Here is a 27,998-nt window from a genome sequence, read left to right as displayed (position 1 = left end):
ACGCATTTTAATTCGAGCACTTCATTTTTGGCCTTCTTATCTTATTCTTTCCTGTTGATTCATGTAGTATTGTATATTATACGTTTTTCCGTATACCCTACCAATATACACTCCTAGAAATGGAAAAAGAACACATTGACACCGGTGTGTCAGACCCACCATACTTGCTCCGGACACTGCGAGAGGGCTGTACAAGCAATGATCACACGCAGGACACATCGGACACACCAGGAACCGAGGTGTTGGCCGTCGAATGGCGCTAGCTGCGCAGCATTTGTGCACCGCCGCCGTCAGTGTCAGCCAGTTTGCCGTGGCATACGGAACTCCATCGCAGTCTTTAACACTGGTAGCATGCCGCGACAGCGTGGACGTGAACCGTATGTGCAGTTGACGGACTTTGAGCGAGGGCGTATAGTGGGCATGCGGGAGGCCAGGTGGACTTACCGCCGAATTGCTCAACACGTGGGGCGTGAGATCTCCACAATACATCGATGTTGTCGCCAGTGGTCGGCGGAAGGTGCACGTGCCCGTCGACCTGGGACCGGACCGCAGCGACGCACGGATGCACGCCAAGACCGTAGGATCCTACGCAGTGCCGTAGGGGACCGCACCGCCACTTCCCAGCAAATTAGGGACACTGTTTCTCCTGGGGTATCGGTGAGAACCATTCGCAACCGTCTCCATGAAGCTGGGCTACGGTCCCGCACACCGTTAGGCCGTCTTCCGCTCACGCCCCAACATCGTGCAGCCCGCCTCCAGTGGTGTCGCGACAGGCGTGAATGGAGGGACGAATGGAGATGTGTCGTCTTCAGCGATGAGAGTCGCTTCTGCCTTGGTGCCAATGATGGACGTATGCGTGTTTGGCGCCGTGCAGGTGAGCTCCACAATCAGGACTGCATACAACCGAGGCACACAGGGCCAACACCAGGCATCATGGTGTGGGGAGCGATCTCCTACACGCCGTACACCTCTGGTGATCGTCGAGGGGACACTGAATAGTGCACGGTACATCCAAACCGACATCGAACCAATCGTTCTACCATTCCTAGACCGGCAAGGGAACTTGCTGTTCCAACAGGACAATGCACGTCCGCATGTATCCCGTGCCACCCAACGTGCTCTAGAAGGTGTAAGTCAACTACCCTGGCCAGCAAGATCTCCGGATCTGTCCCCCATTGAGCACGTTTGGGACTGGATGAAGCGTCGTCTCACGCGGTCTGCACGTCCAGCACCAACGCTGGTCCAACTGAGGCGCCAAGCCGTTCCACAGGACTACATCCAGCATCTCTACAATCGTCTGCATGGGAGAATAGCAGCCTGCATTGCTGCGAAAGATGGATATACACTGTACTAGTGCCGACATTGTGCATGCTCTGTTGCCTGTGTCTATGTGCCTGTGGTTCTGTCAGTGTGATCATGTGATGTATCTGACCCCAGGAATGTATCAATAAAGTTTCCCCTTCCTGGGACAATGAATTCACGGTGTTCTTATTTCAATTTCCAGGAGTGTATTTTTTTTAAATTTTTTCACATAGCATCATTTTACACTGTCCACTGCTTTTTCTGTTACGACATAACCAATGAACGTGGATTAATATTTCTTCAGTCATGTATCCCATTATCATGAGCAACGTTAGGACTGTCTCTCTGTGGCCTCTACCTTTCATAAAGCCAAATTTGTCTATATTATTTTTGCAAGGAACTTGGGTGCATGAACTTTGCAAATTGTGTGAATGAAATTTTCCGAAAATCTGATGGCGTGTCACCAGTCTCATAGATTCTATACACCTGCAAGTATTTTTGAAGTTTTTAAGGAATGTTGTCTCTCTTTACTGCCTTATTTGCTCTCAAATATTCAAATGCCTTTTTAACTTCTAGTACTGTATCCTCTATATCTTCTCTGTCGACCCCAATTTCTTCTTCGGTGATGTCATTAGACAAGTCCGCCCCCTCACAGCGGCCTTGAACGTGCTCTTTCCACCTATTTGCTCTCTCCCCTGCGTTTAATAAGGGCATTGACACTGCACTCTTACTCTTAATTTCACCGAAGGTTGTTTTGACTTTTCCACACGTTGAGTCAGTCCTTCCCACGATCATTTCTTTCTCGACTTCTTCACATGTTTCCTGCAGCCATTTTGCCTTGGGTACCCTCCACTTCCTACTTATTTCATTCCTCAGTGATTTATATTACAGTAGTCCTGTCTTTCCCTGAACAGATTTGTATTACCTTGTTTCGTGAATTAACTGAAGTACTTCTTCTGTTACCCAGAGTTTCTTCGCAGATACCTTTCTTGTATCTGTGTCTGACTGTCCAAAATGTGTGATTGGCATTCTTTAGAGACTTCCATTACTCTTTAACTGAACTGCCCATTCGACATTCCTTATGGAGGTAGCCACATCCTTAAGGACTTCATTACATCTCATCATTCCTCAGTACGTTGGTATCCCAGTTAGTTCCAAACTGTTTGTACGAACCATTCACTTAAACTTCGAGTAACTCTTCATCATTCTTGAATTGCAACCGTGGTTTAGATCTCTACATCTACATTTATGTGAATAGTCTGCAAATCACACTTAAGTGCCTGACAGAGGGTTCATCGAACCACCTTTACAATAATTATATGGTTCAAATGGCTCTGAGCACTATGGGACTTAACATATGTGGTCATCAGTCCCCTAGAACTTAGAACTACTTAAACCTAACTATCCTAAGGACTTCACACACATCCATGCCCGAGGCAGGATTCGAACCTGCGACCGTAGCAGTCCCGCGGTTCCAGACTGAAGAGACTAGCACCGCTCAGCCACACCGTCCTGCTGACTGACACAGTAAACTGTTTTATGTAAATAAAACTATAATTCCATTCCTTAAATTTTTCTCCTTTTTTGTTTTCTGTTCTACACGTAATATGCGTATGCTATTAATACTTGAAAGTTCTACATTGCTATCCATACTGTGTTTATCTTAACGTTATTATTCAGTGTATAGTTGTCAGATTAATGAAGATGATGATAATGAAAATAATAATGGCATATGGCTCGATGGCGGAGTATAGTCTGTCTATTAGAAGCCAATTCCGCGAGTTTTCTGCCATTATCCTACTCCAGTTTTCATACTGCGAAAATGGGAACCATAGTTTAAAGTGAAATCGGTACTAAGTGCCGCTCCTGGCGCCTTTTGACACTGTTGAGAAGTGAAGGTTAGAGTAAAGGCAGACTGGAAATTTTTATATCCCGACCTGGCTTCGGTCCCATGATCTTCCGCTTTCCAGGTATGCGCATTACTCCTAGGCCACTAAGCTCGGCAGAGCACTGACAACGTTTTTAACTAAAGTTAAAGTAACAAAAATTGTTAAAACTATCTATAACACTTTTTGAAACGTTTAAAAATTTTCTGTGTATTGTCTCAATCGTATTTAACATTAAAATCTTTATTTCAAAGTGATGATCAGTTTCGGTTGATTAACTACTATCATCAGATATGACAATTAACAAACCAGAAGAATAATTTCTTAATTAACAATGTAAAAATTGCTATTGGCCTTATTTATAAAAAATACAGGGAATTAACATATCACATGTAGTATTATAAATTCACTCGCGGTGTACAACACCGTTGCATCGTCCATAATATTCTTATTTTAAATCTTAAGGTAAAATTTGTTATGTACAGCTTACAAAGAACTAAAGTTAAATATATTATGTAGTGGCAACAAATACGAAAAATAAATAGTTATTAAGAGGAAATACTATTTCGTTGAACGAATCGTTCTATATGTGACAGCAACTGAGAGAAAAAGCCCGTAAAACATAGTAAAAAAAATTGTATACGCAGAAACGTCCGCATATAATATTTTCGGAACAGTCCATAACTGCAAGCAGAAACTTGTCTCTGAAAAGGTAGAAGTAAGTCACAAATGTTTGCGTTTTGTCAACCGCGCATAAAACTAATATGATTCTCCAAAATTGTAAAATATTCACTGTGAAACATCCCATGTAAGCTGTACTTTAAGTGAAAAGTAAATCATAAAATGTATATACTACATCGCCACACTGGTTAACTTGTCAAAACACTAAAGACATACACGTACACTGGGTGAAGCATGACTCCCACCCCCCACCACCTACTCATAGTTTCAGCAATACTGACTGTTGTATTTACATGAAAAATGCGCGTTAACATTTAGTTACAGGAGTGCAGGTAGTTGGCGAGAGAAAAGATTTTTCTTTTCCACCTTTTTTAAAAGAGAAAAAAGTTTAAATCTGTGTCAGTGCATATTGCAAAGGGTAAAGAATATGCCATTTAACAAGATCAAAAATGTCGTGTGGCCAAAAATAGATGAAGCAAACATATGTTGTAATTTATCACACGACATAATTCATCGTCATTCATAAGCAAAACTATTTAAATTAACAAACTTATTAGTCAGTGCATAATATGGAACAATTAGTAAAGTATATTTAATATTAAAGGCAATTAGTGAGGACGACACGCCATCGTGGATGACGCGACCGCAGGCAGAGCCGTTGTTGAGTTTGCAGGCGCCATTCGATGGAGGGTGATGGGATTTGTAGCCCATGGCTTTCAGGCTGCCGCTCCCACCCTGTTCCTACTGTTATAAATTTCAAATTTCTTTAACAAAACTAACCTGCTTCCCTCAGGCACATTGTGTAATACTTATGTTCCAAGAGTAGTGTCTCGTATTGCCCGCTTCTGCATACCGAAAGCTGTTTTTATGTTGACTGTACAAGTGTTTCCTAAGCCGAGTGTCAATTGAACGACCAGTTCAGCCGAAATAATAGCGGTCACAGCCGTTACAACTTATTGTGTACGCCCCAAATTTCTAAATTTATCCAGTTTTCGATCTATTCGATGGGAAAGGCATACTTTCTACGTTATCAGTTGTCTGAAAACTGACCTTAACGTCCGTTTTCCGGTAGCATTGTTCAATCTTGTTAGAAAGTGGTACATTAAGGATCGTGGTTGTACACTCCTGGAAATTGAAATAAGAACACCGTGAATTCATTGTCCCAGGAAGGGGAAACTTTATTGACACATTCCTGGGGTCAGATCACATGAACACACTGACAGAACCACAGGCACATAGACACAGGCAACAGAGCATGCACAATGTCGGCACTAGTACAGTGTGTATCCACCTTTCGCAGCAATGCAGGCTCCTATTCTCCGATGGAGACGATCTTACAGATGCTGGATGTAGTCCTGTGGAACGGCTTGCCATGCCATTTCCACCTGGCGCCTCAGTTGGACCAGCGTTCGTGCTGGACGTGCAGACCGCGTGAGACGACGCTTCATCCAGTCCCAAACATGCTCAATGGGGGACAGATCCGGAGATCTTGCTGGCCAGGGTAGTTGACTTACACCTTCTGAGCACGTTGGGTGGCACGGGATACATGCGGACGTGCATTGTCCTGTTGGAACAGCAAGTTCCCTTGCCGGTCTAGGAATGGTAGAACGATGGGTTCGATGTCGGTTTGGATGTACCGTGCACTATTCAGTGTCCCCTCGACGATCACCAGAGGTGTACGGCCAGTGTAGGAGATCGCTCCCCTCACCATGATGCCGGGTGTTGGCCCTGTGTGCCTCGGTCTTATGCAATCCTGATTGTGGCGCTCACCTGCACGGCGCCAAACACGCATACCACCATCACTGGCACCAAGGCAGAAGCGACTCTCATCGCTGAAGACGACAAATCTCCATTCGTCCCCCCATTCACGCCTGTCGCGACACCACTGGAGGCGGGCTTCACAATGTTGGGGCGTGAGCGGAAGACGGCCTAACGGTGTGCGGGACCGTAGCCCAGCTTCATGGAGACGGTTGCGAATGGTCCTCGCCGATACCCCAGGAGCAACAGTGTCCCTAATTTGCTGGGAAGTGGCGGTGCGGGCCCCTACGGCACTGCGTAGGATCCTACGGTCTTGGCGTGCATCCGTGCGTCGCTGCGGTCCGGTCCCAGGTCGACGGGCACGTGCACCTTCCGCCGACGACTGGCGACAACATCGATGTGCTGTGGAGACCTCACGCCCCACGTGTTGAGCAATTCGGCGGTACGTCCACCCGGCCTCCCGCATGCCCACTATACGCCCTCGCTCAAAGTCCGTCAACTGCACATACGGTTCACGTCCACGCTGTCGCGGCATGCTACCAGTGTTAAAGACTGCGATGGAGTTCCGTATGCCACGGCAAACTGGCTGACACTGACGGCGGTGGTGCACAAATGCTGCGCAGCTAGCGCCATTCGACGGCCAACACCGCGGTTCCTTGTGTGTCCGCTGTGCCGTGCGTGTGATCTTTGCTTGTACAGCCCTCTCGCAGTGTCCGGAGCAAGTATGGTGGGTCTGACACACCGGTGTCAATGTGTTCTTTTTTCCATTTCCAGGAGTGTATATCTATTTTTATCATTATGATCTCATTCTTGTTTACTGTTTTGTCGCTGGTTTCAGAAGCTAGTTCTTTGTTTCTAAATTTATGGTGCGCTTTTTTGCCTCGGAAGCCTGATATCCGTTGCCAAAAGCAATCTGTATCAGTGTACTTTCTTAGGTTCGTTTTTGTGTGAAGACAAACGCAATATTCCATTTATCTTTAGAAAGAAAGCGTTCTTTCACTCTTTTCTCTGATGAAATTATTTAAATTTACGCGTAACTACGACCATGTCCTCCACAGCATTCTATCCTCATGATAATTATTTATTTTTAGATTAACGTACCATATTTAAAAGCTCTCCTTCTCATTTTACTTTTTCGGGAAGTTAGATATTTAAATATTTATTCCTAATCAAAGTTGTTGTATTCGAGAATGTTGGAATACTAATAAGTAGTCCTTCCATTATCAGTCTTTTTAAATGTATACTTTTCGCGAAAGTAACACGTTAGTTAACAAAATATTGCAATTACAGAATTTAACTTCCCAGAAAATGGGCTTTGTAATTCGAGGTGCACGTTAAAACGTCCCTATCATCAAGTAGTACCTACCATTTTTACCATTTTTTCATTATACAGTTTACAATTAAACCAAATACCGTGTATGTGTATTACCTTTTATCTCGTCTTTTGTATTTTCATTGAGTATGTAATTACTGAGTGTTTGAGCATTTTGTAATTCCTCCATATGGTTCGTCTTGCAACAGGTAGTCGATACGTAAATTCATACACCAGTTTCAGGTCAGTGAGTATTTATTATTCGGTAGTGGTCTAGCACTGAAAGAACACAATTACTGTCTTAATTATCTGTGTTGCCACTCACTGGGTCACAAGCGGATTATGTGAGTTGCTGACGTGTGTTATTATATCCACCAAAGTTACAAGCTACTGCTTTTGGTATCAATAAATATGAAAAACTGAAAAATAAGGTTAGGAAGTGTTCTGCAAATTTGCTTAATAACTGTTTAAAACACTAAGTAACCAACAGGAAATTAGTGATAGAAGGAGATCATCCAGAGAAAATATCCAAAACGGATCGGTAACGTTACAAGTTCCTCCAGAGTTTTCAGTTGATGTGTATTAATCCAGAGGTCCTCCAGTATCTGTTCGCTGTCTAAACTTCAGTAGACAGTTTTCTTTCATGCCAATGTAATTCCTTAACTGGAGAGGAAGGACATCCCTTTGTTCTTACTGTTGATCCCTTCTACATGCAAGGCTGTATTGTTGGGCCCCCCTCGTAAAGACTAAACTTCGTAGCCTGAAACACATATCTGGTGGGTCATTCGTCTTGATGTCGATGACACACGAAGTTATTCGTCTCTGTCTGGCTACCAAAATATTCGCGACAAAGTATTGGGAGGTTCTCCCGTAAAATTATAAACAAAATCTGAATTACGGTGTAGCAATAATTAGTTTTAACAATACGACTGTAAGATCAAGAACGAAGTGCTCGGTTAAAAAGAGTTTAAGGCAGGGATGTGGTCTTCGGCCCCTGATTTCCAGTCTACGCTTTGAAGGTGCAATGACGAAAATGTAATAAAAGCTGAAGAGTGGATTTAAAACTCAGGGTGAGGTATGGCAATGGTAAGATTTACTGATTACATTATTACACTCAATGGAAGCGAATAAGGATGTGTTGAAAAGAATGATCAGTGTAACAGGTACAGCAAGTGGATTGAGAGTAAACCGGAAAAAGTCAAAATTAATGAGGAGTACGAAAAATGAGAGTAACGATAAACTTAATCCCAATAGTGGCGACCACGAAGAGGGTGAAGTGGAAGAAATTTGCAACTTGGGAAGCAAAGTAACTCGTAATAGACAAAGCAAGGAAGCCATAAGAAAAACGAAGTAAGAAGACGTAGCAGAAATGAGAACAGGGAGAAGCCTGACATCACAATTGGGGTCCACAATGTAGACGATCGTAAGTTATCCTGCTACCTAGGCAGCAAAGTAATCCAAGACCCATGAAGCAAGGACATAAAAAGCAGCCTAGCACTGGCAAATAGAGCGGAGGGAAGTTTACTAATATCAAACATATGTCTTAATTTGAGGAAGAAATTTCTGAGAATGTACGTTTGGAGCTCAGCATTGTATGGTAGAGAAACACGCATTGTCGGAAAAATAGAACCATTTGCGATGTGGTGCTGAAGAAGGATGTTGAGAATTAGGTGGACAGTTAAGGTAAGGAATGAGGACGCTCTGCGCTGAATAGGGGAGATTCAAATGGTTCAAATGGCTCTGAGCACTATGGGACTTAACTTCTGAAGTTATCAGTCCCCTAGAACTTAGAACTACTTAAATCTAACTAACCTAAGGACATCATATACATCCATGCCCGAGGCAGGATCCGAACCTGCGACCGTAGCGCCACGCGGTTCCAGACTGCAGTGCCTAGAACCGCTCGGCCATTCCAGTCGGCTGAATAGGAGATGAAAAAAAGTCTGGCAAGGTGAAGGGACAAAATGATAGGACATGTGTGAAGACATCATAGAAAGACTTCTATGGTACTAGAGGGGACTCCAGGAGGTAACAACTGAGATTCATTGGAAGAATCCTAAGGAAATGCAATCCTAAAACAAAGGAAGTAGGTTACAGTACACTTGTTCGCCCACTGCTTGAATACTGCTCACCAGTGTGGGATCCGTACCAAATAGAGTTGATCCAACGGAGAGCAGCGCGCTTCGTTACAGGATCATTTAGTAGTCGCGAAAGCCTTACGGAGATGATAGATAAACTCCAGTGGAAGACTCTGCAGGAGAGACGTTCAGTGGCTCGGTAAGGGCTTTTGTTGAAGTTTCACCGAGGAATCAAGCAGTATATTGCTCCCTCCTACGTATATCTCGCGAAGAGACCATGAGGGTAAAATAAGAGAGATTAGAACCCACACAGAGGCATACCGTCATTCATTCTTTCCACGAACAATACGAGACTGGAATAGAAGGGAGAACCGATAGAGGTACTGACATAACGTCAGAGACTGGAATATATCTAGTAAATAATTATTAAGGATGTAGGTTACAATTGCTACTCTGCGATGAAAAGTTTGGCACACGAGACGACTTCGTGGCAGCAAACTAGTCAGCGAATGAAATGTTGTTCACCATGTAGATGCGGGCTTGAGGGTAATCCCTACATCTTACATTGCAGCAGCCAATGAGGTTACAAGACTACTCTGTTGGCGCAATTTCTCATGACAAGTGCAGTTGCAGTACTATATGTCGTTCGTTCCTCAGTTCGCTGACATTATCCGTCAGTTACTGTATCTTTGCTCAATTGAAAAGTGTAAAATTGGAAAAAAAGTTGATGGCTGCCATAGCCAGAATTGCCAAACACACATGATTGTCGAATGTAATGTTTTGCTCGCTGTATGAAACTCTAGTTGGCGCTGTGGGCCTGCGCAGGACGTGGGCGCGGCTGCAGCCGGGGAACCTGTCTTTCGCGGTGAACGCGGACGACCCGAGCCTGGACGTGCGCTACGAGGTGGTGCGGCCGCCGCAGTTCGGCCACGTGCAGCGGCTGCGCGGCGCGGGCGCCGACGGGCCCTCCTCCACGCCGTCGCAGTGGGTCAACGTGGACCACTTCACCAACCACCAGCTGGCGCGCGGGCTCGTCCGCTACGTGCACACCGAGGGCGCGCCCGCCCACGACGACTTCAAGGTAAGCCCCGCCACTAGCAACGTGCACCGGGACAGAATCCTCAGGCCGGACCGATGCGGCCAGGCATCGTTACTTGTTGCATAAGAAGTTCACGGTTTACTTGCCGCGTCAGATTTGGATGAAATCCCAAGTTTTCGATGACTACCTCCGTTATCTTCGTCAGGGGTAAAACTGGCTGTAGTGGACCGTTTTTTTCCCTTTATTGTGATTTCATTCCCCTGCCCCATATGGGCAGGGGAGGGCTGTCGGCGGCACAATCCGCCGCTCTTCAGCCCAATGACAGGACAACTTAAAATAAGAATAAAATGTTACATACATACAGTGATAAAGGGGAACTTAAAACAGAATAACGAAAGAAAATGGAGGTAAAAAATAGAGACTAAAATGGAGACATTCATGGATGACAGTTAAAAAAAGTCACCAGAAAGTTAAAAAACACAGTTGGCGATTCTTCAAAACTCAGAGAAGACACAGAGAAGGAAATGAATGGACATGCACGCGTTAAAAGTCGGCCACAGTAGTAAAGCCACTATGGAACAACACACTTAAAACCCATTTGGAGCACACACGACGAAGAATAAAAACTGCCAGGCGCGATGTGCCGAGGAAAAGGGCAGAGAGGATGGAAAAGGAGGGGACAGCAAGGGGCAGCAGGGGAAGCGGCGGGATGAAGAGAGGAGGGGCATCAATGGGTACACGAAGAGGCAGGAGATGCAAGGGGTGGGAGTTGAAGAGGGAAGTCAGGGCACGAGGGAGTGCAGAGACATTGAAGGAGACAAAAGAGATGGAGGGGGAGTAGGAGGGGGAAGCCGCTCAGGAGGAGGGAGGAGGAGGAGGAGAGGGAGCCCTGAGGAGGAGGCAAGAAGATGGGGTTACTGTTGGTAGGAAGGGTAGATGTCACAGCAAAGCTCATCATCCAGGAGGGGTAGACGGTGGAAGTTGCGTTGGGAAAGGAGGTGAAGGGTGTGGAGATGGAGAGAGAGTGTAACACAACGGTAAAGGCGCGGCAACTGGTTGGGAGTGGAGAGGAAGGAAGTCACCAGGGGGTGAGGGGGATCAAGGCACCGCGCAATATATAGTGTGCAGATGTGTTCAAGGAAAAGGAGAAGGTGAGAGAAGGGGATGAGGTCGTAGACGAAGGCGGATGCGGAACGTGAGTTGGAGCGCATGGTGTTCGAGGATTTGGAGGGCAACAGCTGTGTGGAACATCAGCGTCACCTGAAATACCGGTACCTAGAAAAATAAACGGTGGCTGAGCACAGTTTGTTAAATAAACTTAAGATTTTATTTCATGAAACAAGACTACTTGCCCACGCTTCTATTGGGACTCTGTCATTAGGGATGCAGTTGAAATCAGACTCTGTCAAAATAATTTCAACACAGACTCCGGTTATGCACTCAGAAATGCATGGAAGAGCGCAGTTGATACCGCCTGTTGCGATGGATGGCGCTGCAAGCAATGCTGGATAAGGCGCGCAAACAAAATCTATGGATATAGAGGCCGCCACCTCGGTACGCGCCGTTTTCACCGTGACGTCATCCAGCCAATGAGAAGCCGTCCACTGCTTATAAAAGCGGAAGCCTCACCGGTTCACGACAGTCAGTTTCACCTCTGACAAAGAAGACGGAGGTAGTCATCGAAAGCTTGGGATTTGATCCAAATTTGACGCATCAAGTAAACCGAGATCTTTTTATGCAAAGACACCGTCGCGAAAGACTTCATAAACATATCAGTACTTGTTGAAAATACTCTAAGACATAAAAAAAGACGCACCCAGAAGGAATTGATGGAATAGGACGGAAATCAATATCTGTGATGTATAATTACAAACAAACAAATGATTACAATAAGAAAATGAATTAACTATTCTATAGAAAGAGCTATACAAATATAACAGCTTAATAACACGCTGGCCCACCTCTGGCCCTTAACGCAAGCAGTTATTCGGCTTGGCATTGATTGCTATAGTTGTTAGATGTCCTCCTGAGGGCTATTTTGTGCAACTGGCCCATAGATCGTCAAAATCTCGAGATAGCTTGAGGCTTCGGCCCATAATCCTTCAAACGTTCTCATTTAAGGAGAGATCCTGCGACGTCGCTGGGCAAGGTAGGTTTAGCAAGCTCGAAGACAACCAGTAGATTCTCTCGCCGTGTACGGACGGGCATTACCTTGCTGAAATGTAAGCCCAAGAGAGCTTCCCACGAAAGGCAACAAAACAGGGTGTAGAATATCATCGACATATTACAGGTCATTCAAAGTGGAACTTATCACTGAAGGCAATTCCATTCCAGTTAATGAGATTCCAATCCGAAGACGGGACTGGAGACACCCTTGGACAGCGCTGGGACACCAACCTGGCTGTCGCCCGCCATACGGCTAACCTTCGTACATCCACATGTGAAATGGAGGACAGTGGGACGTGAAGTGGTGTAAATTTATGTTAAATAATGAAGAAATTCCTCCAGCTGTATTTAAGGTTCCGATTTTATTTTGGCAACTAGTTTCAACGTTGTAACAACGTCCTCTTCAGGCCCATCCACTTCTTGACGTCAACTGCGTGCGGCTGATACTAGAAGTCAGTGGTGAGATATGGACGTGGTCCGTATGGAATAGTCTGGGGTGCTACTTCCTTTCATAGCTGGACCTATTTGGTTGTCGTCCCCAGTAACCTTGGAGCAAACGGTGCGTCTATGATATTCTGCACCGCATTTTATTGCGCTTCATGGCAAGCTATCCTGGGCTTACATGTCAGCAAGACATGTACACTACGGAAGTTTCTAATGCTTGTCATTTTGCTTTCGAAATCATACATTTGTGAGGAACATCGCTGGATCTCTCCCCAATTGAGAACGTTTGGAGCATTGTGAGCAGGGCCCTCCAAATGACTCGGGGTTGTCACAACCTAAACCACCAATGGGACAGAATTTGGCAGGTTGTCCCTCAGAAAGACATCCAACGACTCTCAATCAGTGCCAAGCTGTATTACTGCTTGCATAAGCCCCATAAGCGGAGCAATGCGTTATTGGCTTGCTCAATTTGTGAAGATTTTTCTCTTGAATAAATCATCCAATTTTTCTGAAGTTCTAATCATTTGTTTGTCTGCACATTTACGGTATATCTACCGATTTCCGTTCGATTCGGATAGTTGATTCTTGGTGTGTCAGTTCCTTTTTTTATACTCTTGGAGTGAACATCCCTAACACTTCCCCCACAGATTTTGCCCTCTACAGTCCAGTATAATACCATAGAAATCATTACATACTTCCAGTGTCTCCACATCTTCCTTTCTTCGTCGATGGTACGGACATCTCCCTCAATTATTATCTTGTAAGCTCACCTAATTTTCCTTAACGTTCTACAGCAGTACATCTCAATCACTTCGCTTTCCTTCTCTTCCCATTTAGCCCACAGTCCTCGAATCACTTGGCCACAATGGTGTACGCCAAACGTCTATTCTCAGAAATGTATTCCTGAAATTAAGGCCGATATCCGATATTAACAGACCTATCTTTGCCAGGAATGCCCTCTTTTCCTGTGTCAGCATGCCTTGTTTGTTCTCCTGGATTCATCTACCATGTGTTACTTTGCTTCCAAGGCAACAGAGTTCTTCCACTTCACCTGCTTCGTGGTCGTCAATATCGATGTTAAGTGTATCTTTAATCTCATTTATGCTATTCCTCATTACTTTTATTATTGTGCGGTTTGTTCTCAATCCATGTACTATGCTCATTAGGCCGTTCATTCCATTCAACTATTCCTTTATTCCCTCCCCCCCCCCCCCTTCCAATATTCTATGACGGCAGCAATGTCTTCAGCGAATGTTCTCATTGACATCTTTTCACCCTGGATTTTAATCGCTTATGAACATTTTTTGTTTTTTATTTTCCTACATCTCTGTCAAACTGAGCTAGGGCAGCACATTTTCACTGTCTGACTGAAACCCAATAAACTATCTGATCAAAAGTATCCTGACACATGTTAACAGACATTAATATGGGGTGTGCCCATCCTTCGACTTTATGAATGCTTGAACGTTGCTGGGGGCGTATTCAGCGAGGTTTTTCAATGTCTGGGGAAGAAACGGAGACCATTTTTCCTCCATCAACAGCCGAAATCCAACAAGTTGGTGATATAGGATGTCTGGAACGAAGGCGACGTTCTATTCATCCCAAAGGTTCTCCGTTGCGCTCAGGCCTGGACTCTGGGCGGGCCAGTCTATTTCAGGGATGTTACTGGCCATAAAACCATTGCCTCATGCTGCTTCAGAAGAGCTAGTGTTGTCATGCTGATATAAAAAACGACTGTCTCCAAACTACATTCAGTGCACATTGTACTTACATCCCTGCACACTTAGTGTTTTCTTAGTTTCACTAAGGTAGCCACCACCTCCGCACTTCACTGCTGGCATTACATATGACGGCATGTACCGTTGTCCAGTCATTTGCCAAACCCAAACCCTTCCATCGGGTTGACACACGGTATAGTGTGATTCGTGGCAGCAAACCACTCGCTTTCAGTCACCCGCTGTCCAGTAATGTCGCTCATTACGGCATCTTAACCTTTGCTTAGCACTGAGTGCAGAAACGTGTTGCTTAAGAGCAGCTGCTCAAGCCATTATTTTTAGTACAATCATTATGCCAGCTAGACTAATGGCAGCACTTTATCACTTCATAACTCACAAGTGGTTTGTCCCGCTGACTTCATGCAATATTTTACAACTGCCCTCCGCAGTTCTTGACGGACCCTGTCAGTCAGTCCATGAGATCTACCTGGTGTTGGTTTAACTGTGATTGTTTCTTCACATTTACACTTGACAGTCACGTCACCAACAATCGACTTGTGCAGCTTTAGAGGAGTTGAAGCTTACACCATGTTCGTATTCACTGAGTTCTCCAGACCGACCAATTCCTCTGTTACTTCTTCTCTACAATCCACCCAACACTCCCGCCCTCCTGTTGTACCGGTGGGTCCGTTTCTCGTGACAGCTACTGATTAATTCCGCGTTACACAGGCGTATACGGGAGCTTTTGATCAGACTGTGTATGTCTTCCCTAAATATTACCTTACACAATTCTCTGTGAGACAAAGTTAAGGTATCATTAGGTCTGGCAAGCATTATTTGGTTTCGTTCTTTACCTTCTACCGGCATATTTGTGGACAGTACAGTCTTTTTCCAAACGTGTGCTAACCTTTTAATCTTTTTTCTCTTAAACCCTCCATAATCTGTTTTCCTTATATTGATTCGCTCGTACAATTTTCCCTCCTATTACTCCTTCAGCGCCAGATTCATTATTCCGCAGCTGATGTCCAACAAACGTGTCCCTTCTTCTGGTAATAATGTCCCATAGACATCGTTCCTCATCTATCCTTTCTAGCACATTTTCATTTCGTAGTTAATTTTTAACGTTCGTGGACAGATTCATTTATCGAATGCCCCAGTTTTCTTTGGATGTCGATTGACCCACGTTTCACTTCCACATAGCGCTGTCCTCTGAACTGTCAGAAACTTCTTTCTCATTTACTGATCCGTATCTGATACTAACAGAGATCATTTATTTAAGAAATCTTGTTTCGTCCTTGCCCGTCTATTATTGCTATCGTACTTGCTTCAGTAATACAGTAAAGTAGTCCTTCCTAAGGGCTTTTGCTCATGACCTTCACTTCTCCTTTTTCAGTGGTAGGTATGCTGAATATTGCTTTCAACAGAGCTGAGTGTTCCTTCCTTTCTGGCAGATGTACGAGTACTACGTCGTCTCAGAACAATATCGTCAGCATTTGTACCCCTAACAGTTTCATTCCTTCTCTAGTTTTTCCCCTTTTCTTGATTTTTACATATATACATTGTCGACCTGGAAAAAGCGTTCGACAATATAAAGTGGTGCAAGCTGCTCGAGATACTGAAAAAAATAGGGGTAAGCTATAGGGAGAGACGGGTTATATACAATATGTACAACAACCAAGAGGGAATAATAAGAGTGGACCATCAAGAAAGAAGTGCTCGTATTAAGAAGGGTGTAAGACAAGGCTGTAGCCTTTCGCCCCTAATATTCAATCTGTACGTCGAGGAAGCAATTATGGATATAAAGGAAAGGTTCAGGAGTGGAATTTAAATACAAGGTGAAGGGATATCAATGATACAGTTCGCTGAAAACATTGCTATCCTGAGTGAAAGTGAAGAAGAATTAAATGATATGCTGAATGGAATGAACAGTCTAATGAGTACACAGTATGGTTTGAGAGTAAATCGGAGAAATACGAAGGTAATGAGAAGTAGTAGAAATGAGAACAGCGAGAAACTTAACATCAGGATTGATGGTCACGAAGTCAACGAAGTTAAGGAATTCTGCTACCTAGGCAGTAAAATAACCAATGACGGACGGAGCAAGGAGGACATAAAAAGCAGACTCGCTATGGCAAAAAATGCATTTCTGGCCAAGAGAAGTCTAGTAATATCAAATACCGGCCTTAATTTGAGGAAGAAATTTCTGAGGATGTACGTCTGGAGTACAGCATTGTATGATAGTGAAACTTGGACTGTGGGAAAACCGGAACAGAAGAGAATCGAAGCATTTGATATGTGGTGCTATAGACGAATGTTGAAAATTGGGTCGACTGATAAGGTAAGGAATGAGGAGGTTCTACGCAGAATCGGAGAGGAAAGGAATATGTGGAAAACACTAATAAGGAGAAGGGACAGGATGATAGGACATCTGCTAAGACATGAGGGAATGACTTCCATGGTACTAGACGGGTAGAGGGCAAAAACTGTAGAGGAAGACAGAGATTGAAATACGTCAAGCAAATAATTGAGGACGTAGGTTGCAAGTGCTACTCTGAGGTGAAGAGGTTAGCACAGGGGAGGAATTCGTGGCGGCCCGCATCAAACCAGTCAGTAGACCGATGACGCAAAAAAAAACTTCAGCAAAAATAGTACACAGCTGCAACCTTGGCTTATATACTTCTGAACGCCAAATCATCTTTCCACAACTCTAAGTGCAATGTCAGAATTGCTTCTGTCCCCTCCCTGAAAACAACTGACTTTCATCCATTACCACTTCAGCTTCTCTTACTGATCACTACTAGGTTGTAGGTAGTTATTGTCGGCTGCCTCTTACACTAATTATCTGTTATATTGTATCTTACTGTGGTGCCTCTGAACTCCTGTGGAGTGTGAAGAATTACACGATAGTTAGTGGCTATCAGAAATTTACAAGGAAACAGTCTTCACTGTTGCTCTCTTTGAGTCGGATCGTCAGATGTGCTCGGATGGCTCGCTAGAGTGATTATCCACGAAAGCAAGTGTTGAGATTCGTGAGCTAGACAGTGGAAGGTGGTGCTCTGGTTAAGCCATTTGGGAAGGGTAGCTCTCAGACCCAGAGTAACGATATCTATGGACATCCTTACCATGTCAAGTGAACCATAGAGTGTAGCGTTTCGTCTCACACTCAATTTCTTCCGAGGTGTTGTTCCGCCCCTCTGATCAGGGAGAAATATTACGGTTTAATTTCCCGTCGTCGAATGGATCATTACACATAAAAAAATAAACTCACATGAAACGATGGGGAATAGCAACTACCGTTCGGACTCAGTAGACCTTCGTTTTTCTTTTTTAAAATTTTATTATGATTGTCTTTTCATTCAAACCTAAAGGGAGTTGAAAAATGCTTTCACATTTTTAATGTCTACCGTGCGTTGATGGTGATTAGACCGAGATGACTACTTGTTATTGGTGGATATGTTAATCTTTCTTTGGAAGAGGTTCAGAGATGAAACTCTGCAACGAAGGAATACATACTGACGCTATTACTAACGTACAACATGCAGGACCGTAGCGTCCACCAACTGCAATTAGAGAGACCACGCTAAAATCTCTTACGCTCTGAAATTGCGATGCGCTCATTAACATTGGATCTAGCATTTTCATGTGCAATTCAGCGCACAAAGCTCAGTGCACAAATAAACTGTCATGAACGCACGCAGCTTTTAACTCGGTACTAGAGCTATATCAAGCAATACAATGTATACATTCATTCTCTCTATATATATACGTTAATGCCATGGCCACGATTGGTGCTTCAGTGTTAATTGCTAGATGCGCAGATTTTCCCAGATCGGAAATTAAGGTGCCACCATGAATTGTTTCCACATTTTTGAGGTTGCACCTATATGTACTGACATGGTCAAAACATCAGGACAACCTGAACTGCTTTTTAACTAATTTGCGTGCATCGCACATGATACAACTTTGTAGTGGATCCTTTGATCTCATTTCGGTACTCCCGTTTGACTATATAAAATGATTACCACAGGTCACCACTAGAGACCACTTCCGTCCCTGCTCTATATGGCAATCAATCAGACGTAAATTAATACCACAATGTTTCAAGTATGAGGACACGTATTTAAAAAAGAGACTGCTCTTAATGCTTGTAAACACAAAATTCTTGGAATAACAAACATTTCTCGAATGCTTCTACTTTGAAATTCTGAGACAACTAATAATAGTAGCTATGTCCCTTAAATAATTCGCTAGGCTATGTCCGCAGCTCGTGGTCTCGCGGTAGCGTTCTCGCTTCCCGAGCACGGGGTCCCGGGTTCGATTCCCGGCGGGGTCAGGGATTTTTCACCTGCCTCGTGATGACTGGGTGTTTGTGTCGTCTTCATCATCATCATCAATCATCCCCATTACGGTCGGAGGAAGGCAATGGCAAACCACCTCCACTAGGACCTTGCCTAGTATGGCGGCGCGGGTCTCCCGCGTCGCTCCCCTACGCTCGGTAAACGGAGTATGGGACTCATCATCATCATCAATTCTTAATCAAAAGAAAATTTTGAGATTTGCAAGAATATGTGGAAACCAAAACTGCTCCGATAATTCTAACAATTCATGCTTCTGTAAAAATCTCTCAACCCGTCGCTTCCTTGGCGAGTGGTTTTGAACTACGTACTTATAAAAACCGAGATGAACAGCGTCAATCGCTCTACGGAAGCGTCAGCGTCAACAGCGTACCACTTGCAATTACACTTCACTCATGACGACACCCGAATCTACTTACCTAACGTCATTGTTTTCAAGCACAAAGTTACTTTGATTATCTAAGGTATAATGAGAATCTATCTGTGTACATGTCTGATCTTGAAATGAAGTTCCAAACCGTTCTGCTCTGGATTTGATTCAAAAGCGATACCTGTAGCCAATGCTAGGTAAGAAAAGTTTTTATGCCTGATGGAAACTCCAACAAAAGACCGATTGTAATTGATGAAATATCTTATTTTTTACTAGTATCAGTTACCAAATCTCTTTGCCTGACGAAAATTTTTGTACTGGACCGAGGACAACTATAAGCTAAGCACGAAAGATCTTAAATCAACCGGTTATTTTTAAAATCCCTTACGTCACTCTCTTTGACACTTTCGTTTTATGTGGCAAAATGAGAGTTGAAGAAGAGACACGTCATCACATGTAGAAACCGCCCAAGTGTGCTCTTTGCAATGGCCTATCGCAAATATTTGCTTTGGTTTTGAAACTCAGGTCACTGATTTGCGAGGTTTCTCAACGTAACTGTTTCACCACTAGAGTGTGATGCCGACGTCAGTTCTTGGTACACGAACTTCACTAATCATCTATGGCTCTGATGAGGTATGTTAATTTTTGAATTCCTAAACCTGTAAAAGACTTGCACATATACTCAGAGGGTGTTCTGCCGAAACTGAGAATGACATTAAAGTGAGATTTCTGCCTATAAACCAGGTCTTCCCATTGAGAGCCCATTCCTTCCTTCCTGTGACAGATTTTGTTTCGTTAAGAGAATGGTAAAGAAATGTGATATGGTAGACACACTGATGGAAAATGTACCATTGATTACTAAAGCATATAGAAATAATAGTCACAGTCACCGTTGTAGACAGCGACGATAACTATTGCTTATAAAACCTAGTGGCCTCCTTTATTCAAGAACACTATCCTACCTGTTATATTCCACTGTAGAGCAGCGCCTCGAACTGAGAAAGTGTCATTTCAAGTAGCGTACCACAATATAACAATTTTCCTTACTCGAGAGACTGTTCCGGTGTCGTTAAGACCAGCCAATGGGTTAATGGCCTTGTACGTCACATATTGAGAATCATAAACCGTGATTCCAGTCCCATTATGATGACAGAAAAAAGTGAATTCTCCCATAAGCTTCCAGCACAGAAGGATGCCTGTCTAACGAGGAGGCAATTAAAAGTTTTTGGTGTGCTATAGACAACTGGAGCACCACTATCAAAGATTAAAGTCGCAATTCTTCTTTTCATTTTAATTTAAGAAGCAAGTTCCAAGAATCAATATGTATTAAAATACTTTTATTCTGAATGTTGGGTTCAGTTTATTGGTACTGTAAGTGTTTACTCGTTTTAATGCTCAGATGAAATGGATACACACATGAATAAAACCTCCGGTATAAATTTTGATTTTTCTTTAAGTCAGTAATAAAATACCCTACTGGCCATTAAAACTGCTAAATCACGAAGATGACGTGCTACAGACGTGAAATTCAACAGATAAGAAGAAGATTCTGTGATACGCAAATGATCAGCTTTTCAAAGCGGTGGCGACACCTACAACGTGCCGATATGAGAAAAGTTTTCCACCGATTTCTCATACACAAACAGCAGTCGACCGGCGTTGCCTGGCGAAACGTTGTTGTGATGCCTCGTGTAAGGGGGAGCAATGCGTACCATCACGTTTCCGACTTTGATAAAGGTCGGATTGTAGCCTATCGCGACTGCGGTTTATTGTATCGTCGGTCAAGATACAATAACTGTTAGCAGAATATGGAATCGGTGGATTCAGGAAGGTAATACGGAACGCCGTGCTGGATCCCAACGGCCTCGTATCACTAGCAGTCGAGATGACAGGCATCTTATCTGCATGGCTTTAACGGATCGCACAGCCACGTCTCCATCCCTGAGTCAACAGATTGGGACGTTTCCAACACAACAACCATCTGCACGAAGAGTTCGACGACGTTGGCAGCAGCATAGACTACCAGCTCGGAGATAAAGAAAATGTTCGACTGCTGCCCTGGTCAGCACATTCTCCAGATCCCTCACCAATTGAAAAGCTGTGGCCAATGGTGGCCGAGCAACTGGCTCGTCGCAATACGCCAGTCGGTACTCTTGATGAACTGTGGCGTTGTTTTGAAGCTGCATGGGCAGCTGTACCTGTACGCGCCATCCAAGCTCTGTTTGACGCACTGCCCAGGCCTGTCAAGTTAGTTATTACGGCCAGAGGTCTTTGTTCTGGGTACTGATTTCTTAGGATCTATGCACCCAAATTGCGTGAAAATGTAATGACATGTCAGGCCTAGTATAATATATTTGTCCAATGAATACCCGTTTATCATCTGCATTTCTTCTTGGTGCAGAAATTTTATGGCCAGTAGTGTATTGTTCATTTGGTTCTAAAATCCCATACGTCATAATGTTCTAAACACGCCTGTAGGGAAATTAAATTTCATATTATACTTTCATGACGTCTTACCGTAAGAACTAAACCTCGGAAGCAAAACAGTTTACAAATACACTATAGTTTGTTCAACAATCAGATTTACCTGTTTTCTCACAGGTTTACATTACGTAACTTACCGCGTTTCAAAAATAACACAGTGAAATATGTTTTCATTCACAAATAACAAAATCTCCCCTTGTTAAAATGTGAGATGAAGTAAAAGTTGCGTTGGATGGAGATTAAGTTTGGTACTTGAAACGATATGAGACAAAGTTTGATTGGGAGTCGAAACTTGCACCTATCGTTGTTGTTAACTTGCACCTATAGCTGTTGTTTCAAGAGCACGACAGGTGTAAAAAAGCAGAATTACTTTTCACTGTTGGTTTTGTGTGTGCCTGCTGCAGCTAAGAATGATATGAAGAAAAGTTTAGGGCAGGACGGGGATCTGAAATCTGATCTTTCTATTTGCGGGATTTGGCTCCTTCGATACAGAGTAGATCCATCCTTTCCTTGTTGCCTCGAGTAGATTAGATTAGATTAATACTTGTTCCATAGATCATGAATACGACACTTCGTAATAATGTGGAACGTGTCAGGTTAATGAAAGATGTCTGTACACGATATTACATTACACAAAATATTGCTTGACTCTAATGTTTAAGTTAGTTTTTTTCCTTCCCTTAATTAATATCTAAAAATTCAGCCAATGAGTAGAAGGAGTTGCCATCTAGAAATTCTTTTAATTTATTTTTAAATGTTGGTTGACTATGTGTCAGGCTTTTGATGCTGTTTGGTAGGTGACCAGAGACTTTTGTGGCAGCATAATTTACCCCTTTCTGTGCCAAAGTCAGATTTAACCCTGCATAGTGAAGATCATCCTTTCTCCTGGTGTTACAGCTATACACACTGCTATTACTTTTGAACTGGGTTGGATTATTATCAACAAATTTCATAAGGGAATATATATACTGTGAGGTTACTGTGAGGATCCCTAGATCCTTAAATAGATGTCTGCAGGATGACCGCGGGTGGGCTCGAGCAATTATTCTGATTACACGTTTTTGAGCAATGAATACTTTTCTACTCAACGATGAATTACCCCAGAATATGATGCCATACGAAAGCAGTGAATGAAAGTAAGCATAGTAAGCTAATTTACTGAGATTCTTATCACCAAAATTTGCAATAACCCTAATAGCGTACGAGGCTGAACTCAGACGTTTCAGCAGATCATCAATGTGTTGCTTCCAGTTTAACCTCTCATCAATGGACACACCTAAAAATTTTGAAAATTCTACCTTAGCTACAGACTTCTGTTCCAAGTCTATATTTATTTTTGTGCCATTTACAGTAAGGAACTGTATATACTGTGCTTTATCAAAATTTAAAGAGAGCCCGTTTGCTGAGAACCACTTAATAATTTTGTAAAAAACGTCATTTACAATTACATCATTTAGTTCTGGGTTTTTGGATGTTATTACTATCCTGGTATCATCAGCAAAAAGAACTAACTTTGCATCTTCATCAATATGGAATGTTAAGTCACTAATGTATATCAAGAACAGTAAAGGACCTAAGACCGAACCCTGTGGGACCCCGTACTTGATAGCCCCCCCAGCTTGAGGAATCAGCTGTTATTTTAACATTACATGAACCTCTTATTCCAACTGAACCTCTGCAAGATCTCCACCACAGGCGAGGCTCTGGATCGAATCCTGCTCCGGCACAAAAATTTTCATTATGTCACTTCATGCTAGCATACATACACAAAAACTGAGTTATCAACAATAACGATATGTGTTGGTTGGTTTAGACACCCAGTCAGAAAGGAACTTAGCCTCACACTAGTTCACGTTGAAACTCGCCACTCCTAGCTGCTGGTGGAAATAAAGCAATAGTTAACGTCCTTTCACGTAAACTCTACGACGACGATACGTCTGGGGTTCGACTCAGAATCAGAACGGAACTTTAAGTCATGTTGTTTCTAGTTCACACACACGTCCATTTGAGTACTAGTGAGCCGGCCAGGGTGGCCGATCGGTTCTAGGCGATACAGTCTGGAACCGCGCGATCTCTACGGTCGCAGGTTCGAATCCTGCCTCGGGCATGGATGTGTGTGATGTCCTTTGGTTAGTTAGATTTAAGTAGTTCTACGTTCTAGGGGACTGATGACCTAAGAAGTTAATTCCCATAGTGCTCAGAGCCATTTTTTGAATACTAGTGAAATAAACCTATATTTAAGGTGTCTTAGTGATCATAAAAACACAGTGACAGGTGCTGGGATCGAATCCCGCTAATTAAAAACTGGTTTCGCTCGTCATTGCGGTTTCAGTCATACAGCTACTGGTGAAAAATTTGATTTAGTTAATGATATGATTACGTATTGTGTTGGAAACATCGTCCAACTTTATGTTAGGCCACTTCAAGTTTAAGCATGTGTGCATTTCTTTTTGAATGAAATCATATTTACGTCTTCCATGTTGTTGAATTGGAATCGTACACTCACTTGGTCTAAGAAACAAATTTTCGTTGTGTAATTTCACGTAGACACTTGCTGTTTGATGCTAGTCAAAAATAAGGTATTTCACGTACCTTTATACTTGGTGTTTTATTCAAGCCCCAGTACGTGATGAAATGTTTGCTTATTTAGCATTGGCTATAGGTGCAGGGTTTGAATCGTATCTAGAAGTAAACAGTTTGACCACTCATCTACAGTTCAGATACCTGAACAGGTAGATAATCATGAATGCCTTAGGTAAACCACGTCACATTGTGCTATATAACAAGGGAAATAAGTGACTTCCATAACGCATATATATCCTCGTTTGCTATGAGTACAGTGAAGTTACTAGTGACACGCAGTTTATGAAGTTCCCTTACTGAGCGGTTTTTCTAAATAAGTGGTTCAAAGCTTCTTCTCCGGCTAATGACGAGTTGGAATAAATCCCCGAAAGTACGAATGCATCAAATTATCATGGAATGCTCGGACTCCAGATGCCGCTTCGAAATCTCAAAATGATACAGAAAAAATCATCTTTTGTCTAAGGATTAGCCTACTGAATGTGTCTCAGAGGGTAGTGACATTTGTGAAACGTCAGTTAATACAATATATGTGCGTTTACAAACGTTAATGACTACTTGATTTATAATAATATGTTTTCTTATATTTGAATTACCTTAGTATTCATTTTCCATCCGGACTGATATCCATTCAGAGCAGTGTTCTCTAGTGGCCACATGTGATAACCATTTTATGTAGTCGAACGACTGAAATGAAATCATGTTAGAAGGCCTGCCAGAAAATTACGATATGTTGGCTGCATGCAAATGTACTGGAAAGCCATGCATGTGGCATGTGGCAGGGAGGGTATTTGGTATGAGGTAAGCGATTTTCTGTCCTGTTCCACTCAGTTAATGTGTGCGGCGAAAATAACTAATCTCTCTCACCTAATTCGCATGGTCGCTACTCACAAAATGTGATTGTGGCAGGTGAATCTTTCATGGTAATATTCCACTACAAAATCTTCTGATTTGCTCAGGGTGGTTTGGAGAGAACATCACCGCCTTTGTTAAAAGACTCCTATACAATCCCAAAACCCAAATAAATTAATGACATTAATGATTTAAACTAAAAACAATGTTAAAAATATGAGCCGGCTCGGGGTTCGAACACAGCTCTCGTGCTTACAAGCCATATGCACGACCACTGCGCTATTCAGACACAATGGTCCTGAGAACTGCACGGACTACCCTAGCACGCCTCCCGTCATTCCCCAGATGCTCAACGTACCCACACAATACTGATATAGGAGCCCTTGCTAATTATCCTCATACACACTGAAGCGCCAAAGAAACTAGTATAGGCGTGCCTATTCAAATACATGGTTATGTAGACAGGTAGAATACGGCGCTGCGGTCGGAAACGCCTATATAAGACAACAAGTGTCTGGCGCAATTGTTAGCTCGGTTACTGCTACTACAGCGGCAGGTTATCAAGATTTAAGCGAGTCTGAACACGGTTTTATAGTCGACGCACAGAATCCGAAAAACATCAAATCTTCGATTTCGCACAGCCGGAGAAAGATCCTGCAAGAAGGGGATCAACGATGACTGAAGAGAATCGTTCAACATGACAGAAGTGCAACACTTTCGCAAAATTGATGCAGATTTCAATGGTGGGACATCAACATGTGTCAGAGTGAGGACCATTCAATGAAACATCATCGATGTGGGGTTTCGGAGCCGAAGACCCACTCGTTTACCCTTGATGATTGCACGACAAAAAGCACGCCTTACTAGGACCGGTCGACATCGACATTAGACTGTTAATGACTGTAAGCATGTTTCCTGGTAGGACGAGTGTCGTTTCAAATTCTATCGAGCGGATGGGCGTCTACGGGTAAGGAGACAACCTCATGAATCCATAGATTCTGAATGTGAGCAGGCGACTGTTCAAGTTGGTGGAGGCTCTGTAATGGTGTGGGGCGTGTGTAGCTGGACTGGTATGGGACCCTGATACGTCTAGATATGACTCTCACAGATGACACGTGCGTAGGCGTCCTGCCTGTTCACCTGCATCCTTTCATGCCTATTGGGCATTCCGGTGGACTTGGGAAATTCCATTCCAGCACGACAGTGCGACATCTCACACGTCCACAATTGCTACGGAGTGGAAAAACCCTCCGGTTCTTCTTCAGACATTAGTCGAGTCCATACCACGTCGTGTTGTGGTACTGCTGCGTGCTCGCGGGGTCCCTGCAAGACATTTTTTTTTTTTTAAATTGAAAGTCCTCCAGCTGTACTTAAGATTTCATATTTATCTGGCTACTAGTTTCGACTTTGATGATATCAGTTGTGCGTGGCTGAGGCCAATACGTGCTGCACATGGAGGACGTCAAAGTGTACGGGCCTGAAGATGGCGTTGATGCAACGTCGAAACTAGTAGCCAAATAAATATGAAATCTTAAGTACAGCTGGAGAGGTCTCATTTTTATTAAAAATTATATTAGCTGATGTCCCAACATCATCCAATTTAAATATAGATGTACGAAGATTATTCGGCATTAGGCAGGTGCACCGATTTCTTTGGCTCTTCACAGTATACCTCAGTTGATTAAAACCATTGATTTACTCCAGTGTGGATGCGCACCACGCTCCACCTCTTACGGAAATCGGCAAAATGCAGCAAGCAATGAGGATAGTGGGCAAGAGGAACGACGTCAGCGGTGTGTGAAAAATTTGAGATTTGTGTCTGACGGGAGGCGTGCTGGGGTACTCTGTGCAGTTCCGTTGACCACTATATCCGGACGGCGTAGTAATCAGCTTATCTACCTAGTAAGTAGCAGACCTGGGTTCAAATGCCGCTCTGCGACAAATTTTCCACTTCCGCCATTGATTTAAATCAATGACTAGTGGCATCCAATGTGATTAGTTCCTTCGTGTCTTGGTTCATAATGGCTGCAAGACCAAAATCGTGCCTGTTCTTTCGGATACGTCCGAGAAAACGAACACCAAATACACTATGTGATCTAAAGTATCCGGACACCCAACGAAACATACGTTTTCATATTAGGTGCATTGTGCTGCCACCTGCTGCCCGGTACTCCATATTAGCGACCTCAGAAGTCATTAGACATCGTGAGAGAATAGAACGGGTCGTTCGGCAAACGCACGGACTTCGAACGTAGTAAGGTGATCAGGTGTCACTTGTGTCACACGAGTGTACGCGAGATTTCCACACTCCTAAACATCCCCATGCCCCCTGTTTCCGATGTGATAATGAAGTGGAAACATGAAGGGACACGTACAGCACAAAAGCGTACAGGCCGACCTCGTCTGTTGACTGACACAGACCACTGACAGTTGAAGTGGGTCGTAATGTGTAATAGTTAAACATCTATCTAGACTATCACATAGGAGTTCCAAACTGCATCAGGCTCTACTGCAGGTTCTATTTGTAGTACGGCAGTTAGGCGGGATTTCATGATCGAACGGTCGCTAATAAGCCACACATCACGCCGGTAAATGCCAAGCGACACCTCGCTTGGTGTACCTCCACTACATTGGACGATTGAGCAGTGGAAAACCGTTGTGAGGAGTGACAAATCAAGGTACACAATGTGGCGATCCGATGGCAGGGTGTGGATGTGGCGAATGCCCAATGAACGTCATCTGCCAGGGTGTATAGTGCCAACAGTAAAGTTCGGAGACGGTGGTTTTATGGTGTGGTCGTGTTTTTCGTGGAGAGGGCTTGCACCCCTAGTTGTTTTGCGTGGCACTACCACAGCACAGGCCTCCATTGAAGTTTTAAACACGTTCTTGGTTCCCGGTGTTGAATAGCAATCCGGGGATGACCATTACATCTTTCAAAACGATCGAGCAATTGTTCATAATACACGGCCTCTGGCG

General features: G+C 43.5%; 1 protein-coding gene across 1 annotated transcript in view; it reads left to right on the top strand.

Annotated features, from left to right (window-relative positions):
* LOC126266933 (chondroitin sulfate proteoglycan 4) overlaps nt 1-27,998 on the top strand; it is a 551,011-nt gene that overhangs the window by 294,774 nt on the left and 228,239 nt on the right. The window contains exon 9 of the mRNA XM_049971625.1: nt 9,843-10,098. Coding sequence (XP_049827582.1) covers nt 9,843-10,098 — 256 coding nt within the window. The remainder of the gene's footprint in view (nt 1-9,842; nt 10,099-27,998) is intronic.

Source organism: Schistocerca gregaria, chromosome 4, assembly GCF_023897955.1.
Source record: "Schistocerca gregaria isolate iqSchGreg1 chromosome 4, iqSchGreg1.2, whole genome shotgun sequence".
Taxonomy (NCBI): domain Eukaryota; kingdom Metazoa; phylum Arthropoda; class Insecta; order Orthoptera; family Acrididae; genus Schistocerca; species Schistocerca gregaria.
The sequence above is the reverse complement of the archived record's forward strand: the minus strand, read 5'-3'. Positions and strand labels throughout refer to the sequence as shown.